Source organism: Haliotis asinina, chromosome 2 (assembly GCF_037392515.1).
Source record: "Haliotis asinina isolate JCU_RB_2024 chromosome 2, JCU_Hal_asi_v2, whole genome shotgun sequence".
NCBI classification, from domain to species: domain Eukaryota; kingdom Metazoa; phylum Mollusca; class Gastropoda; order Lepetellida; family Haliotidae; genus Haliotis; species Haliotis asinina.
The window spans coordinates 81,920,784-81,939,931 of record NC_090281.1 but is presented as its reverse complement, the minus strand read 5'-3'; the positions used below and the strand labels follow the sequence as shown (position 1 = coordinate 81,939,931).

The 19,148-nt window shown below is 41.0% G+C and overlaps 1 protein-coding gene across 1 annotated transcript; it reads right to left on the bottom strand.

Moving 5' to 3' along the window:
* Positions 1-6,691: 6,691 nt before the first annotated feature.
* Positions 6,692-17,293, bottom strand: LOC137274444 (uncharacterized). The gene is made up of 9 exons (XM_067807625.1): positions 17,130-17,293; positions 15,766-16,087; positions 11,750-11,892; positions 11,358-11,505; positions 10,119-10,253; positions 9,589-9,717; positions 8,791-8,927; positions 7,677-7,821; positions 6,692-7,097 (listed from the first exon to the last, which is right to left on the bottom strand). Exons 1-9 carry the CDS (start codon positions 17,137-17,139, stop codon positions 6,707-6,709), a joined length of 1,560 nt encoding a protein of 519 aa, XP_067663726.1. The 5' UTR covers positions 17,140-17,293; the 3' UTR covers positions 6,692-6,706.
* Between the last annotated feature and the right edge of the window lie 1,855 nt (positions 17,294-19,148).

The following is a 19,148-nucleotide window of genomic DNA, read 5'->3' as shown; positions in this document are numbered from 1 at the left end:
TTTGGAGAATCGAATCCAGGTCCTCGGCGTGCCCAGCTGACATTTAAAGGCCGCCCACGGTCCTGAAACTCCAAGTCAAAATCAGAACACAGACAAATTAACAGTTCGTCAAAAGCAAAAGCAAACGACGTCCGAACTCTTCTGAGATACCACTGTACGAGCTGCAGGTGAACAATTGACATGTTATTCCACAGATTGGCCAGCATAGTCTTTTGGAGTTACCGATATATGGTTGCCTTTCACAACAGATAGAGTTTCGCTGTTCACACTTCCATCTAGCATTATGGCCATGGATTGGACAGCTGACAATGTTTCTTCACTACAGCTCTGGTGTACGTCTCCACTACAGCTCTAGCTCTAGTGTACTTCTTCACTGCAGCTCTAGCTCTAGTGTACTTCTTCACTACAGCTCTAGCTCTAGTGTATTTCTTCACTACAGCTCTGGTGTACTTCTCCACTACAGCTCTAGCTCTAGTGTACTTCTTCACTACAGCTCTAGCTCTAGTGTATTTCTTCACTACAGCTCTAGTGTACTTCTCCACTACAGCTCTAGCTCTAGTGTATTTCTTCACTACAGCTCTAGTGTACTTCTCCACTACAGCTCTGGTGTACTTCAGCTCTAGTGTATTTCTTCACTACAGCTCTGATGTACTTCTTCACTACAGCGCTAGCTCTAGTGTACTTTTCCACTACAGCTCTGTTGTGCTTCTCCACTACAGCTCTAGGTCTAGTGTACTTCTTCACTACACCGCCAGTGTACTTCTTCACTACAGCTCTTGTGTACTTCTTCACTACACCGCCGTAGTTTCGTCCTTGAGGCGTGCAGTAGGTTGTTGCACGTGAATTCCGGGAAACAGAGCAAATGAATCCTACACAATACTGTCACTTTGGAAAGCTCAACAAGTGGCTGCACATTTCCACTGCCACCGGAACACCATACCTGTGCTGGTGAGACGCCACCAGAACACAAATGACGTCATCGATCAGCGACGTTCTGGACGTCCACTTGTAACAACGCCAAGACAGGACCGATGGAAAACGGTGACCCATCTTCGCCACAGGTTTTCAGACTGCAGTGGTGACTGCCCGGACCATCCCAGGACTTCGCCATATTCACCCCAACACAGTTCGACATCGTTCATGACGTCCCGTCATACGACCTATCCTGACATAACGGCGTCGAAAGCTCGCCCAATGTGGTGCCGAAATCATGCCCACAGACCCTTGGTTTGGTGGAGAAACGTTGTGGTTACAGATTAGTCCAGGTTTAACATGTCCCATAGTGACGGACGTCAACGTACCTGTAGACGCGTGGGAGAACGTTAAGCACAGGCCTGTGTCTTGGAGAGGAATCGCTTTGGTGATGATTTGGGGTGGAATAACAGCACGCCAAAGAACTCCTTTGGTGATTGTTCAGGATAACTTAAGTGGTGTGGACCACAGGGATCAGATTCTTCGACCTGTGGCAATCCCTTTTCTGCAACGTCATGGCACTTTGTTAACATTCCAACAGGACAATGTCCGCCCTCATACGATAAGGGTTGCTATGGATTTCTTGCAACACCACAACGTTGACGTACTGCCTTGGCCTGCAAATTCCCCGGATCTCTCCCCGACAGCGCATGTTTGGGACGAGATGGACTGACGTCTACGCCGTCTTCCTCATCCGCCAGATAACGTCCTTCACCTTGCAACAGAACTTGAGAGAATCTGGCCTGACCTCCCACAAGCCTTCCTTACACGTTATGCGTCGTTGATGCGCTGTTGTTCTTTATGCCGATGGCGGACATACAGGTTAATGAGCTTGTGGCATAGTCGTTTGACCCCTGCCCCTCTTGTGGACTCGTGACGTCATTGTGATGGTCTCTTGATATAGTCTCATGATCCCTCCATTAAAGTTTTCATGTACCTTTGACATTGTCATCGTACTTATCAACTGGGATAATATTTTTACAATGCACGGTTTCTTTATGTGACTAGTATAGAAAATGTTGAAGTAACACAGTTGCAGCTGGCAACGATTTGTACCAAACTGAGGAATATCGTGCCCACAAGCTCAGTGTGCCATTTCTTTGTAACTGAATGCACCCTATCTTCAAGACGTGTGCCGATCAAACGTGCGTTCATTGTTATATCTTTAACTTTCCTTCTACATCAGGTTTGTTATATAGTGTTTAGATGTGATATCGTGGCGACGTCCATTGTACCGGCTGCGCGTGAATTTACACGCACAACCACACAGCATACGAACTTACTTGTTATTTGTGACCGGCTTGGGAACAAGAACATCTCGTATCGTATTTTGGTATTTTGCGGCCACTGGGCCGAATTGCCCACCTTCCAACTCCAGGCAGAACATCACAAGGAGTAAGAGACGGGGATGATGAAACCCACAGTAAAACTAAAATAGGATCACGGGGTTTAAAAACTCAATACTTATGTGTTCCTTCGAATGGGAATATAATGGTTATTGACAACCACCAACGCTGCACATTACGCTCTGGCTAGTGTCTGTTTGTTGGCTGTGTCAACCATTGTAGTCAGCATCCTTCCGCCCTACGGTAAGATGTCGGATTGATTTATAGGGAACTGATGCACAGTCTGTACACATGATACAGTATTAATTCATAGTCATTAATAGATTAAAGGATTTCTGAGTCTGTTATGTCGTTTACATGGTTCTCGGCTTTATATAGTTTGATTAGCTAAAACAAACATAATCTTTTATGTCAATTTCCTTTTATGTTCTCCAATCAAAGTGTTCAATGTGAAAAATGTTTGTTGGAATGGGATCGATTTGTGGAGATGTAGAAGGTAGTGGTGGCGGTGGGACTAGGTATCAACTTTCTGAGATATACTAATGTATTGGCACTGAATATAATATGGGAGACGCACCAACAGTAGCCACTGGCCCATTCGTCCCTGTCGTGTAAAATTCAGTTGGGCCAGTAAATATCCCCAGTTACTGGTCCATCTGGCTAGTGAATTTTCATTGGTCATCTCTCTCTCCGACTTGTTACATTGTAATACACTTTTAAATCATGCAAGATTATTGCCTGGAAAAAAGTTCGTCGGTTTATGAGCTGAGTGGTGAAACCCGCGTCTACATTCAAATCTCGGGCTAGGGATTTATTGACTAGCAAATGACTAGCAAAATCTGGAAACCACTTCACGCACTGCTCACCAGTATATTCATTGGGTTGCTCCTTATGACAGACAGTCACCCTTCTGTGCTCTCATATTTCTTACCCCATGTCTAATAATTAATCACGTGAAATATGTTTTATTCAACATTTTAAGCGTCACTCCTGGTATTCAGATCGTTCTTCGCCTCAGTTACCCCTGCCAGCTTCCGGTTGAACGGAGTGATGGAACAAGAATAGGCAGAAATTAAAATGAAATACCACATTGCCTAATTTTATCATGAACCTGTTGGAGTTTATTTGTCTTATCTGTCTTCGCTATTGTTAGAATGTTCGTAACATTTATTCTACACTTAAACACTTCTGGCGTAATGGGCGAATGAAGCAGGGGAGGTAACTGTAAGTATTCCATATAGAATAATACCCTCCTGTTCCTTCACGCCATTGACCCGGAAGCTGGAAGGGGGAATGGCGGCGAAGAACGGTATGGTACACCACGAGTTGCGCTTAAAATGTTGGATAAAAATATTTCACGTGAGTAATTGTTAAACATGAGTTTGGAAATGTGAGAGCACAACCCAGTGAAGAAATGGGTGCATACTTTTGATGGTGGCAAAGTTTTATTTAGACATGAAAAGTATTTTTCGATCAGAAGCGAGGAAAGTACGTTGCCAACCTTCGCTTCGCTCGCATGTAAGAAGACTTGTCATTTTCTCTGTGCTGCGCAACCCATTTGCGCTACAGTTAACCTGTGGTTAAAAACTCAAAAAAGGAGGGCTTATAGTTTGAAATCATGAGCGTGAAAATATGAACTGTCAAGGAAACATCAGTGACGACACGGTGCGGTTTTAGCTTAAAGATATGAATGAGTTGGGGTTTACGCAGCAATCAGCAATATTTCAGCGATATCATGGCGACCAGAAATGGGCTTCACACATTGTACCCATGTTGAGAAACGAACCTTCGGTGAATGCTTTAACCTCTCGGCTACCGCCTCAGTCCACCACCCTTTAATAACAGCCACAGAACTATACCCACGCTCATAAGAAGCACTCAGCTGTACACATTCCCACTATATCATGACGATGTTTATTTTTCCTTCTTCTTTTTTTCTTTCAATTTATTTATTTATTTATTTATTTATTTATTTATTTATTTATTTATTTTCGGTTGTCTATTTTCGTCAGATAATGTCACGTCCAATCGAGACAGTTAGCGGCTGGTCTCCACACTTCATACTGATTAATGTTTAACAAATTGAATATAATAAAGGACAGAAAAGGTTTAAAAATTAAAGTACTTAATAGTTCATATTATTGTCCATATACTGCTTACATACTGAATATTGGATTGGTCCTTAACCTTTCTGTTGAGTATATGTCAGTTATGCAAGCGCTGTGTGTGCACTTGTTTGATCATGACTCCAAATCCAGAATTCAAGGACGATAGTCATTATTCAGTAACAAAGACCCTCTACTGATTGTGTTCAAACGTTTGTGATCCATAAAAGACATAGGTGCATTGAACCCCTGAGAGAGTTTCGCAAAGACATACATTTTTTTCAATAATGCCCTATTGTGAATCCTATTTTTAAAACAGAATTTCTTCGATTCCTCAGTGTAATTATTTCCACAAGGACAGTAGCGCAATCGCTCCTAGGACCCCTGCCCTCCGTGACAGTCAATAACGTGTCTATAGATTCACGGATTTAAACAACGGCGGCTCGAGGTCTTACAGAAATGATCTAGTGATCTTAGACCCCGTGTTTAACATAGGTAATTACCCGTAGTGTTGCCAGGATTCTCTTTTCATGTGAACGACGAAATTGTACTAAATTACGTTATCCTTACAACAATAGCAATAATGTCATTATTGTCACTAAGTAATTTATGTGTGGTGTTTGTAGGCACTGGCAAAGAGGTAAAAGAAACGATATCGAAACATACTTTACTGATAATGCCTTTATGCACTCATATTTCTGGCTTTCACAATTCCCTGTATGTATGTAAAATATATAACATGCTGAAACTAAAGGTGTTTAGAACTTGGTGTAGTAATACGAGACAAATCCTATGGAAAAAACTCTTTATGTTTTTACCACGACGTTTATGGGCGAGTTCTTCATTATACATACATCTGACTCCATTTGTCTTGTAAAGTTGCGTCCAAAAGAAACACCACCAAATATTTTTCCAGTCTAAAACAAAACTTAAGCCAAATATGGTAACATAAAATGCTTTATTATAAAAATCAATCATTCATCAACAGTATTTAATGGATAACAAGACATCACAATAGCATTCCATCACCAAAGCAGAATCGACTGGCAGCTTTTACAACTTTCTGGACAGCACGTATTTTCAGTGCCGGGTGTGGCCACCTCTTGCACTGATGCAGGCCCGAACCCGGAGTAGATGAGCCCTCTGACGTCTTGATTAGCAGAGCAGCTGCCAAAGCGTTCGTTGTCAACGGCCGATGTTGGTGTTTCCGAATACGACCTCCCAGTTATGCCCAAAGATGCTCAGTGGGGACAGATCTTGAAGAGCTGGAACTTGCTTTCGTCACCAAAGTTCACTCTTCGCCAGTTTCGCTGCTGCCAGTGTGGCACAGACCTGGTTCATCTCAATCTGGCACGTCGGTGTTTGCACGTCAACGTCATGCCCTTGAAAGGTCGATCGGCACAGAGACCATAAATGCGGAGTCGTCAGGCCCCGATTTCTCGAAACAAAGAAAGTCTGAGTTTTGACTTATGTTCAAGTTTGTGCTCAAATTTGAGAAAATGCAGGAACATGCATTTTCCAGAATGAAAGGAAATTGGTATCCAGTTCAAACATAGTAGACAATCTGAATTTGGTGGACAGATTTCTTTAGTTGTTTGGACTTTTTTAGCCTAAAAAATGCAGTTGAGATAAAATTTCAGCTATTTCAAATTGTCAAACTCAGTTTGAGATTTGAGTTAAAACTGAAGTTTGTTTCAAGAAATCGGGCCCTGGTCACACTCTGCTGACTGGATGTCCAATACTGTTGGCGTTTGATGACGTCACAGTGACGTATCGTTTCCTCAAGCGCAACACCCGTAAATACCGGTCTTCATGTTGGGTAGAGATGTTCAGTCTATCAATCTGGCATGTCTGCAGCCCTGCCAGTCTGTCGTAGACATGTGACAAGTCTTCCGATGGTGGATTTGCACTATCCCTTGATCCTAGTCGCATACTCTTGTGTCTGTTCCACCTGTAACATGCCGATTGCTCTCTATCTCTGCCCTGGTGTTAAACGAGACATGTTCCTGGCTGTCAGTCGATTAAAATGATGAAGAGAATAAACCCTTTCATACCCTAATTTGATACGAGTAACAGTTTGTGCACAATTTCCGTTTCATTCGTATAAATTCGGGTATTTTTTAACAAAATACGAAATGCAAGTGCAAATGTTCACTGGGAATACACGTTGCGTTCGAGATATGTGTTTTAGCTATTTTCAATCAGACTGACAATTATTTTACAGTCGTTTTTATTTGGTGCCGTTTCCTTTGGTGGCTAGTTTATTATATCATGGGTACTGAGTCAACTACATGTAGTTGTTGCAAAGCAGGATTTTACCCAGTAATGGTAGTACAAGACAACCAATAGTTTGTTTAGTTTGAGAATTGACAACAACACATACGAAACATTGGAAGTTTTATTCACAGTGGTGCCATCTGTGGGGCTAACGGTTCCTAGGAGCTTCTCAGCAGCTACTGCAACCGCATCTGTTATGGTCTTCGAGTCTATAGTTTTGACATCGATTGCTTTAGTGTCGGTAACATTAAGGGAGGCAACTCCACTTCCGGTTATTCCTCTATCCCGGCATTCCGCTGGTAGAGGTCGAAGGACGGTCTGCATCATGATGTCGGCAAGGTTAGGATCACATTTTAGGAACGCCTCCTTGTAACATGCAGCCTTTACGATTGACGCACTGTAACAGAGAAGCACATTACATGTACATTATGCTACGGATAGAAACATGTAAGTCTCGGGAAAAAACTGAAACTTCATCAATTCGTTCTACCAAACTTGCCGAACGTGTTTACGAGCTACTGCGTGTCACGCTGATAAAACGACTCGAGACAAATGCGAACCGAGAAAGTATGGATTTCATTCTCGGTATGTGTCAGTTACAATAACCGCTCTCCCGACCAGCAAATAGGTTTAACCGATAAAACTTACCCCCTTTGTGTGTGATGTATATGGTATAATATGGGTGAGTTTAGTTTTATGCTACTTTTAGCAATGAGCTTGAGCTAAGACTTTGGACAATTGTAAATTTCAAGAATGGCCTAATAGTATTCTCATTTTGAAGTTACACCTCTTTTACACTGAACCGAACCAAATTTACTTTAACGTTACAGACATGCCAACCTTAACCTTAAATGTGGACTGACTATATCCATTCTGTATCCATTCTGGCAACAGATTGTGTATTGCTAGACTCGGGTGTTCATGATTTGCTGGATATTGTTTACTTACTATTTGAGAACTCAAAGCAAGAACTCACTTGCAAGCTCCTTCTCCTATGTCAGTGTCATTAAAGGTTGGGTCGGTCTTCATGTCGTTCGCTGAAGTAGCAAACGTGTTCTCACAGTTGCGTATGAACGGTTCAGACATGTTGAAACAGTCGGGGGTCACCTGTTGTATGATGTCTGTATGAACAAAGTGTTTGAATAAACAGTGAGACTCGGAAACACTTGATAAAACACATATACAGTGTCCGAGCAGGACCTAAATGCGGAGATGTTCCCTATAATGTACTGTTCCGATGCTGGATAAATTGACCGATCAGCACGCTCCGCGCCTTCACTGCTGCGCAGCTGGTCGCTAATACACTGCCGTACAAAAGAAAGTATATACTTCAATGTATGACTGTTACAGAAATACAACAATACATGGTCGATGATGGGTGTCATGGTTGTGTATTGCACCTTATGGCTACTGTGTCAAATCAAAATCTTCAGCCAAAATTGGTTGGTTTGTTGTTTAAGGGAGCTCTCAGCAATATTCCACCTATATGTCTGCGGTCTGTAAATAATCGAGTCTGGACCAGACAATCCACTGATCAACAACATGAGCATTGAGTTACTCAAATGGTATTCAATGACATGCGTCAGCGAAGTCAGCGATCCTTACTACTCCACCCCGTTAGTCGCCTACTACGATAAGCATGCGTTACTGAAGATGATTTCTAGCCCGGATCTTGATCGTGTCCTTCAGCCAAGAAGGGTTGTAATGAAGTTTGTAAGTTTGAGGTCAAGTCCATTTTTCAAGTGTATACTTTCTCTTCACCGACAGTTTATATTGCTCAGAGATTGCCGTTAATCATCGGCAGTAACCGGAGGTGTCATTCGGAATCAATCGGGTAATTGCGTTCATCACACTGCACACTTGGTAGCATTGATGAAGCGGCCATTATAGTTATATAGAGCATTAGATATAACCAAACACATTGCTAGTAAAATTAACATATTCTGAATGGGTGATGAAGAGGTAATGCATTGAAAGTAAAATTAACATATTCTGAATGGGTCATGAAGAGGAAATACCGTTTATGTCTTTTATATGTACAATAAGATATAATAACAACTGTTTTAATAGATTTACAACATCATACACACCTTCAATTCTTGGGCACATCTCACGATGACCTTCAAGGGCATTCTGAAGGTCAAATGTGTTCCTCAACCATGTATCCCAGAAGTCGTTGGGATGCTTCAGCTCTCGTTCGTAACATTTGAATCGGGCTTCGTAGGTTCTGTAGAGTGAGTGAGTGAGGTGAGGTGAACCAGGTGGGGAATCAAGCACGGGTAAATGATGAAACCAGAGATCCATCTGAGTGAGTGAGTGAGTTTAATTTTACGCCGCAATCAGCATCACTCCAGCTGCATGGCGTAAATATATTTGTAATCAAATCTGGACCAGACAATCCAGTGATCAGCAACATGAGCATCGTTCTAAGCAACTGGGATACGATGACATGTGACAGCCAAGTCAGCGACTCTGACCACCTGATCCCTTTAATCACCTCTTACGACAAGCATGGCTAACCGAAGACTAATTCTAACCCACATTTTTACGGGGTAATTAATCTGAAATCCAAAGAGGCCGAAGCAGATTTACTAAAGAGTTGATTGCAAATTAATAACCAATTAATCGGAATCGATCACTGTAAATACAATGACACAGGGTGTTCGTTGAAGGTGAAGCTTCTCTATGAAGAAGCAAAGACGATGTTGACAAGTGTCACATTTGGCAAATACCTCTGGGTGTCGGCCATGATACGTCTGGATATACAGGTATTAAAACATCCAATACCCAATAAGTCTTTTTTTCTTTTTCAGGGTTTGTACTTCTGCCATCTTAGTGAGCATCAACATATGAATTATTTGTGAAAGAATGGCAAGGCAATTCCTTACTGACAGTCAACTCGCATCCCTCTTATCACACTCTCGCGGAGAGTCTTGGGCGCGGCGCCGTCCAGTTTGGCTAGCTTGGCGGATTCATGTGCACACCTTACAGTGATTGGATCAGTGTTTACTGGGACTCTAGAAAATCAATAGACAAAGACACATAAGTCGATTCAATAAACATTCACAGTCAGCCGTCAGTTGATCATAAAAATGATGGATTGACAAAACTGTCACTTAAGTCATATTACACAATAAGATCAATGTTTGCATACCGCAATGCTTCTTACGCGGTGGACCCCCACATCCCTCCCCCCACAACACACCCAGACACACGCAGACACAGACAGACACAAACACACAGACACAGACAGACGCGCAGACACAGACAGACACAAACACACACAAACACACACACACACAAACACACACACACACACACATACATGCATTCAGTGACTGAGCCAAAATGGTTCAGCCTGTTGTCATTATGCATCCATGTAAAGGAACTACATTTTGCGAACATGAATAATTCTTACGGAGGCTTGGCAACTGTTTTCACGATGCACTTCCGAGCAGTGAAGAGCGCGTAGTAACTCAGCAGCACCTGCTTCACATCCGGTTCACAAGAATGCAAAGTCTTCTCCAAACATCGTGTTGTCTCGCGAGTCAAGCTGAAAATGTTGAGTAAACGCTAAGGATGCATTACGTTCAGGACTTAACATGTAACAAACGTTAACAAGGCAATGCTAACAAGCTCTTAGGGTTTCTCCATAAAACAAAATGTAGTAAGTGACGTTGCATATTATACTACCATTCAGTACAAACCGCAGATTTGTCTGTTGTTTTGTTTAATCAATAAATATTTGTGTTTCCTATCTGAACGTCTTATCGAATATAATGGTTTTATTATGAGCAATTGAATTCATGTGGCATTGATTTGAAATATTTCTATGATAAGCACGATGGTGTTTGGAACTAATATAACACATATAAAAGAAGTGGGTTATACATGTAACGTCAACGCTCTATATATAATGACCAATACTCTCTGACGCCGCCATTTAGTACAGAGTTACGTATCTTGGGTATACAACAAACCATTAATCATGGTTGCTCGGTTTGTCAGCGCCATATTCGTACTCGTTTGTTTCACCACAGTGATCATCGTCCAGGACCGTTTTTACTTGTGGAATTTCTCCCACATTAAGTTGTCACTACGCGATATGACTATAATACTGCTCAAAGCGGTCTGGTGCGGTGTGGTCAGAGTGTTCGCTCGTCACGCCGAACACCCGGATTCGATTCTCCACATAGGTGCAATATGAGACGTTCATGCCTGGTGTCCCTCGCCGTGATATTGCTGGAATATACAGCGTCGTAAAACTCACTCACTCAGCGACCGAAATTAAAGTCGGCCCTACAGTTGACTGAAAACCACTCGTACCATCAGCGTTGGTTTTCCACAGGTTCTAATGGCCGACAGCTTTTTCATCTCCAATAAAAAAAATTTTCAGAAAATATCATTTAGTAATTTTTAGTTTAAATTTCCAAAATAAGCTCTGTAAACTCAGTTTGTTAGTTTTATATTGTTGGGAATCACTTCTACTGTTGCTAAAATACAGGGAATACAAATTCTGAACAGGACCCACAACTTCTTGTGTTACTGGGTACAGGTTACAGGCAGACACTACAGTCACTCACTCACCCAAGTCACTCACTCACTCACTCAAAGCTGTCTTAGTCTAAAGTACTCACTCATATATAATGCAACTTACTCGCAACCAAGGGGTTTCAGCGCACCTCGAGATACGCCATTCCCGTACGCTGAGTACATGTGACCCAGCGAAACACCGAATCGTCGCGTGCAGCGTCCGGCGTCAGTCTGGCTGCTGTTGACGGCACAGAGGATGCGACCGGCTAATACTGATCATTGGTAAAGATATTAATAATAACCTAAGACATGGGATAATCATATTACCTGTGTAAAAACGTTTGAATGGAAATAAAAATGTGATGCAAACACATCTCAAATAACAATTATGTATCTTTGACCAAGGTTGTTCACATCTCCTCAATATTACAGGAACATTGATCTTTTTAATATTAAAAAATGACTCCAGTATCATGTTCTGCTTGAGAGTATATTATTTGGTTTCGACCAAATTACCTGGAATTTCCTTGCATATGTCCTTGCTCCTTTTCATCAGGGTCGAAGGATTGAAGGCCAATGACAGGAAGAAGTCTAACGGGTTGGTTCGAGCCTGTTTGGGGATCCTCTTTGCCAGACACGGTATAATCTTCTTGTAGCCCCTAATAAACCACACATTAAATGTTTCCTCAAATGCATCACCAGTAGGTTTTACTTATTCAGGTTGATAAGTTAAGCTTCTTGCAAAGACCCAAGAAGATACGTGTTAGAATTGATCTTCAGTAACACGTGCGTGTCATAAGAGGCGACTAACGGGATCGGGTCGTCAGACTCGCTGACATGGTTTACACAGCTGTGTAGATCGAGACTCATGTTGTTGATCACTGGATCGTGTGGCCCAGAGTCTAATATTTATAAACCGCTGCTATATAGCTAAAATACTGCTGTGGGAGGTGTTAAACAACAAACGAAGGAAATTATTTCTTTCTTGTATTGACTAAGTTGATGTAACTGCAACTGTCTGACTCACTTTTCTCTATATTGTGAGATAATGTCACAAAGGCGGCTTAATAATTTCTGTCTAAAATGTAATTTGACAATGGGGCCATTATTCGGGGCCAACACGTGTGTGTGTATTTGTCGAAGGATTTTTAAAGAGGATGAAGTTATTCCGATTGCTATATCGTCATGTACAGGGGAGTGTAAATGAGAAATAAACCTCATGGAATACTAACAGATCACACAATACTGACACGCATACACTGTATAAACACGAATTAACCATGACATATGTACTGTCTCTATTGACATATGAGATTCTTAGCTCGGCGCAAGTTTAGTCATTATGATCATACTGTAAAGATCAATATTCTGCCCATTTTACGATTATTCAGGGACGTTTTAGATAACTCTGTATGACCATTAATATAATTACGATACACCTGAAAGGAAGGTGACCAAGTGCACTGGATGTTATATTTACAAAGACCTTACGTGTCCGCCTCACGGTAACTTGACATGGAGGTCATTGAGAAGGAGGCTGACACTGGAAGCTCTGGCCATTAAAGTGGCATATAGTTTACAGTCGAGTACGTCCCTGCATGTTTGTGTTGAGAGATAATGTGTATGTTCCCAGTTTTAAGTTGTAAACACCGACAATATGTCCAGGTAGCTAGCAGGCATGAAACAATACACGATTAAATGAACCCACCCCTGCGTCATCGTCATCTGTCTGACATAAATATGACATTGTCTTCTGAAAATGCTTTCTTTTTTAACAAAAAATAAAATCGCATTTGGCAAGAAAAAAACAAAATCACTTACGACAATTATGTGTTAGATCGACTACACTTGTCAGGCATCGCAAAGAAGCTACTGTACTTGATATATCATGTTATATTTGTTATCCGTCCTATTTCCTTGTGGTATGTTATGTGTCATATACTTATAGTCTCATCTCACTGACTATTGCAATGAAGCATATGATATGTCAATATTGTTCTGATTGTTTATATCTGTCAAATATTTGTGACTGCCATATGTTATAAATGATATAAGGTGAACATATTTGTCTTGCCTGTGCCGCTTTGATCAGATGAAATATTCACAGGGTGGGATGTGAGGGATTTCTTAAAAGTAGCATATGCGTTTGAGGATTCTTTTCTACCGCTTAGAACTGTTGTCCATAAAGCTACATGCCTCATTATTGACTCAAGACACTCCTAGAATGTCAATCAAACAGTTAGAATGCCGATCAAACACAGGGATGTCTAACATCTTACTGAAAAGAACCCCGGTGATCAACTTTCTCATTAGCCATGACCAATTTAAAAACTGAGGCATTGTCTATGTTTAACCATTCAAACATCCACAATAGAGGCAGACTTGAAATAGACTGAAGTGTGTGAAGAACTGATAACTGACCCAAGCTTTGTCTGAACAAAGGACCAGTATGATGCTAAATTATCGATGAATAGGAACATAGCTTAATATCATTTACAATCATCATCAGACAATGACCATTTGTACATTTTCCTAAAACAACACTTTGATCTTTCCGATACATCACAAGTTCATATGAGTATCGATTACCTCCACACACAGCATGTGATCAAATAGTTAAATAGTACACAGAATGCCAATTAGATTGACCTTCATTGATATACTGTATAGAGAACGTCAATACACTAACAAGGGTGTAGCCTGTATCAATATCACCACATGACAAAGGAATCGATATTGATTCTTCCTCTATTGAAGATCATGCAACATATGCGAAAACGGCCATCGTCATTGAGTAACAGTTGGGTATCAGTCGTTACCAAATGCGTTGATAAAGTAGACACAGTTTATAAATAACACTTTCTTTTGTAAACTGGTCTTTATAGATCCTTAAACCATCAGCCCTGTTTTCGCTCCCGTACATGAATATATACCAAATAATAATGTGCAATAAAAGTATATAATCCATAGCATGTCCATACCTTTTCATCCGCCAACTGAAAAACGCACACCTAACAACACATATATTAATCGTGTGTAGACAAATATCGTTGCTATATCATACCATTTCTGAAAGATCGGTAGGTTCAAAATAGAATGTAGGATTAGCACCTGTGAAAATACTGATGTGACAGAAATAGAAGAACTGAGAACTGTACAAAAATGTGAAGGAGACAACTCTTATGCAAATACTGTCTGTCAAGGACACAACTCTTATGCAAATACTGTCTGTCAAGGACACAACTCTTATGCAAATACTGTCTGTCAAGGAGACAACTCTTATGCAAATACTGTCTATCAGACAAGCCTTATGCAAATACTGTCTGTCAAGGAGACAGGCCTTATGCAAATACTGTCTGTCAAGGAGACAACTCTTATGCAAATACTGTCTATCAGACAAGCCTTATGCAAATACTGTCTGTCAAGGAGACAGGCCTTATGCAAATACTGTCTGTCAAGGAGACAGGCCTTATGCAAATACTGTCTGTGGAAGAGAAACTCATTATGAAATGGGACAGCCCTTGTGAAATTACTGCCGTAAAGGAGACAACCATATGAATATACTGTCTGTGAAGGGGGGCAGCCCTTGTACAAAGACTGTCTGCGTACGAGAATCACTGCAATCATGCAATCACTGTCTGTGAAGGAGACAACTTTTAAGCAAATAGTGTCTGTCATGGAGACAACCCTTATGTAAATACTGACTGTGAAGGAGACAACCCTTATGTAAATATTGTCTGTGAAGAACACAAACTCTTATGGAAATACTGTCGTAAAGGGGCAACCCTTATACAAAGACTGTCTGTGAAGGAGACAACTCTTATGTGAATACTGTCTGTGAAGGAGACATCCTTGTGCAATTAATGTTGTGAAGGAGACAACCCTTATGTAAATACTGTTGTAAAGATTCCAACCCTTATGGAAATACTTTTGTAAAGAAGACAACCCTTTTGGAAATACCGTTGTGAAGATTCCAACCCTTTTGGAAATGCTGTTGTAAAGAAGACAACCCTTATGAAAATACTGTTGTAACGATTCCAACCCTTTTGGAAATACTATTGTAAAGAAGACAACCCTTATGGAAATAGTGCCTGAATTGTCCCTTTCCATGCGTAGAAGAAGATTATACTGTATGTTTTAATCAGTATCAGATAGTGATGATACCATGCGCAAACAAAAGGCTGAGCGTATCCTTCCCTATTACTGACACTGTTATAAACACATGCAAAGGCTAGTCAGCTCTTCACTCTTTTCGTCATTATCAAATTTGGAAATGGCCGTTGCATGCTTGTAATATTTTTAATGCTTCACAGAGGCATTCAATATTATAAGCCTGATCGAATGGAACATATTTCGAATAAGATTCATATGACGCTCTGTGAAGTCTTGTTAGTCAAATTTTGAAACAATTTTCATACACACAATGACGGGGAATCCCGCTCATGCATTCATGAGTGGAAATATTCAAAGTTATATATTATACCATATATTACATATATTAACCTTCTTATCGGCCATTTTTTTTAACTCACGTGCACCATGACAGAAGAACGGCTACTATAGTCGACTCATCAGCTGTTTTGTTCCCTTGTCCTTCCATTAAACATCTGGTCCAGGCTGGCATCCTTTGCTTCACCGGAGGGGCGTCGGTGACGGTGTTGTTGACAGTGTCTGTGACGTTGTCGACGTCAGTTATGGTATCAAGAATGAGGTCGGTGGTGTCAGGGTTGACAATGGTGCTGATGACGCTGACGTTGGTGATACTCGCGACAGTAGTGGCATCAGTCGTCACAGATAGAACGACGACAGAACAAAGTGATAGCACTGTGTAGACGACGACACCAACGACGGAAACTGAAGGATATATTATGCATTCATTATAACACTACTGTGTCCGTTGTCGACTAGTGTACAGTTGTTAAGGGTATAAATTATTGCGCGACATTGCTGGACAAAAGAAAGTATGCGCTTACACACTGGATTTGATTAAATATTATATATGTTACCGAAACACTGGTAAAATACCACATCTATTGTTGTTAACGAGTTGTATTCAGCTCGTTAATTAGAGTGACCTCCCTTAGCTTTGTACAGTTCGAATTCCTTCGGCGTGACATCTTCATTACCCTCCCAGTATGAGAGAGCCACACCGTAATGGCCTGGTGTACATGGATGTCTGCAGTTACCGACTTCCGTAAAAGACCAGCTGACTATTACTGAACGATATCTGAACATCGATCACCTGAACGGGTAGATGTCTTTCCACCGGGGACAGTATGTCGTACTTTTATCGCCACACTGAAAAACCTTGGTATGGTCCCTTTGATAGCATTACTTTTGACTTAAAACAGTACGTCAACACTGGCCCGATAGCCCGTGGCTAGTAAAAATCCCGTCAGGCCAATAAAATCTCCTCAGCCACTGGCCCGACTGGCTATTGTCATGGGGTCATTATGTAAATATACCAGTGTCGCCAACTACAAGATTATGGCCTGATAAAAAAGGTTCATCATGTTGGCAGATTAATTAATTAGGGCTTAGACGTTTTCTACGTCGGCAAACCTAACGGCCACACTGTTAAAACAATAAACATGTTCGTTGTTATATAGGAACAAACCCAACATCACAGCAAGAGGTTTGGAGGGAAGTTTAGTGAGCGAGTTTCGTTTTACACCGCTTTAGCAATATTCCATCAAAATCACGGGACACCATTTGGGCTTCACGCATAAGCAGAGAATCGAACCCGGGTCTGCAGCGTGACGAGCAAACGCTGCAACTACTTGACCACTAGTCTTCTTGAAAGGGTCACCACTCCACTTCTAGCACTTAACACTTTACCAGAATAGTATTAAAAATGTGAAAAGTAGCATGTATCAGTACACAAAACATTACCTACCTCTCCCCATGTCCGCGTTTTAATGAAGCCGGCCAAAGGTGATGAATTTGATGAGCTAGAGATCCGCGGACGAAGTAGATCTATACCAAATTAGTCAGATATTACGTGTTATGTTCCATTCCCTTTGAAACCATGACAGACATTGTGTGGCTTAACTTGATAATGACACGCAGCAGTCATGGTGGCCTGAGGCTTGGGGCTAGTAGGTGGCAGTTTGACATGAGGAAAGAATAATTACATGCATGTTTAATTAATTAATATATTATTATGATGTTTCTGTGTTGTCCTCTCCCACACAGAGACAGGTACGTCACGGACGTCGCATCCACTACGTGAGTATAAACAGATACTTCACATACTTTTTATTTACCTCTAGGATGTGGCATGGACGTTTATGGTTAAAAAAATGTTATCTGTTGGTTTGATATTTATAGTTACAGACACATTAATGTTACATTCTACATTTTACGGTGTCGAATGCAATGTGCTTGCATGCATGCGTGCGTGTGTGTGTGTGTGAGAGAGAGAGAGAGGGGGGGGAGAGAGAGAGAGAAACGAGCTAGCAACGTTGTTGTTGCAAGTGTAGTTTGCCCGATCACCGATCACCCCTTCACGATTCGAGTGAGTTTAGTTTCACGCCACTTTGAGCAAAGTTCAGCAATATCACGGTAGAAAAGACCAGAAACCTGGTTTAAGCATTGTACAAGTTGGAGAGGAATCGAACCCGTGAGGAGGGAACGCTTTAACCACTTTGCTACGGCCCTGAAGACACAATTTTAAAATCTTTCTGAATGTATGAATGTTTAGTTTGCTTCGCAAATGTGGGATGCGCATTTGTTAACCCAGTCAAACTCGTGTGCATCAAACATCGATTATTTCCCCTTCATTTACTGTTATCAGATGCTCTCTATTCGATCATTCAGTCTCCTAGGTTGTGAAGATAGGAAGAAACACTTCACGGTATGTAGCGATTCGCGAACCTTAGAATCTCGAGTGAAAATACTCCCGGATATCCTGTAAAGCTAATAAATGAGAGAAGCTCTTATAAAATATCGTGGACACGGTGGTCTCCTCTGTTTCCAAAGGGTTATCATGAAACACTGGGTGAGTATGGTAATACGGGAAATATTTAACTGCTAGTCTGAAATAGTAATATTTAGGAGATAAACATACTGTGTTGGGAAATCAGAGGTATATAAAGAAATTATAATAGCTTTAAATACAAAATTTAGAGCTATTCTAATTTTGTTATATACCGCTGATTTTCCAACACAATGCGTTTATCTCCATTCTACCATTACCATGTTATTCTGATTTTAAACAAATACTTAACATGTTAGAAAATCAGAGGTATATAACGTGATTATATACCTCTGGATGACTTTGATTAACCAATCACAATCCAATATTTACTGAAGTCATGGTAGAATATATGGTATATAGTATCATTTCAGGTTGCAATTTCATAGTGTTATAACAACAACTGTATCACTACAGGTAAAATCAGATCCTGTCAGGCAGCTAAAATGGGACGTTTTGAAGTAAGTGTTTTTAGTTCCACTCAGATAATGACACGTCATCGTCATTGCCTTCGTCATCATCATCTCACAATTACACCTAATCCTTGGCCATGAACAAATGACAACCCTCTGAACGTAGTACCGTCTTAGAGACATACAACGATTTTTACACATAAATTAACCAAACACGGGAAATGAACAATTATCACTTCATATTTTTATTTTTGCAAACACATATATTTTACCATTTTATTCAATGTATGCAGTGATGTCCGAGTAACAGTCAGATTTGTGATAGATAACCGGCTTCATAGCGTAAACTTAATAACGCTGACCTGCTATGAGAGGGCAATATGAGAGGCAGCCAAGTAGATCTTGACATCCATGGCAACATCAGGCGCAGGCATGACCGCTGACGGGGATCCTGGCTAATACTTCAGCAGTATTTCTCTGAACTGGCGTTGTAAGTATTGCGTGGAACGGTGACGTGGGACGATAC

Bases quoted from the DNA above. Each gene is read 5' to 3' on its own strand.
- LOC137274444 (XM_067807625.1), bottom strand. The intron at 11,506-11,749 runs GTAATTTGGTCG...ACCAATGATCAG, and splicing joins CATATGCAAGGAAATTCCAG to TATTAGCCGGTCGCATCCTC. The intron at 7,822-8,790 runs GTGTGTATGATG...TTGTTCATACAG, and splicing joins GATGTGCCCAAGAATTGAAG to ACATCATACAACAGGTGACC.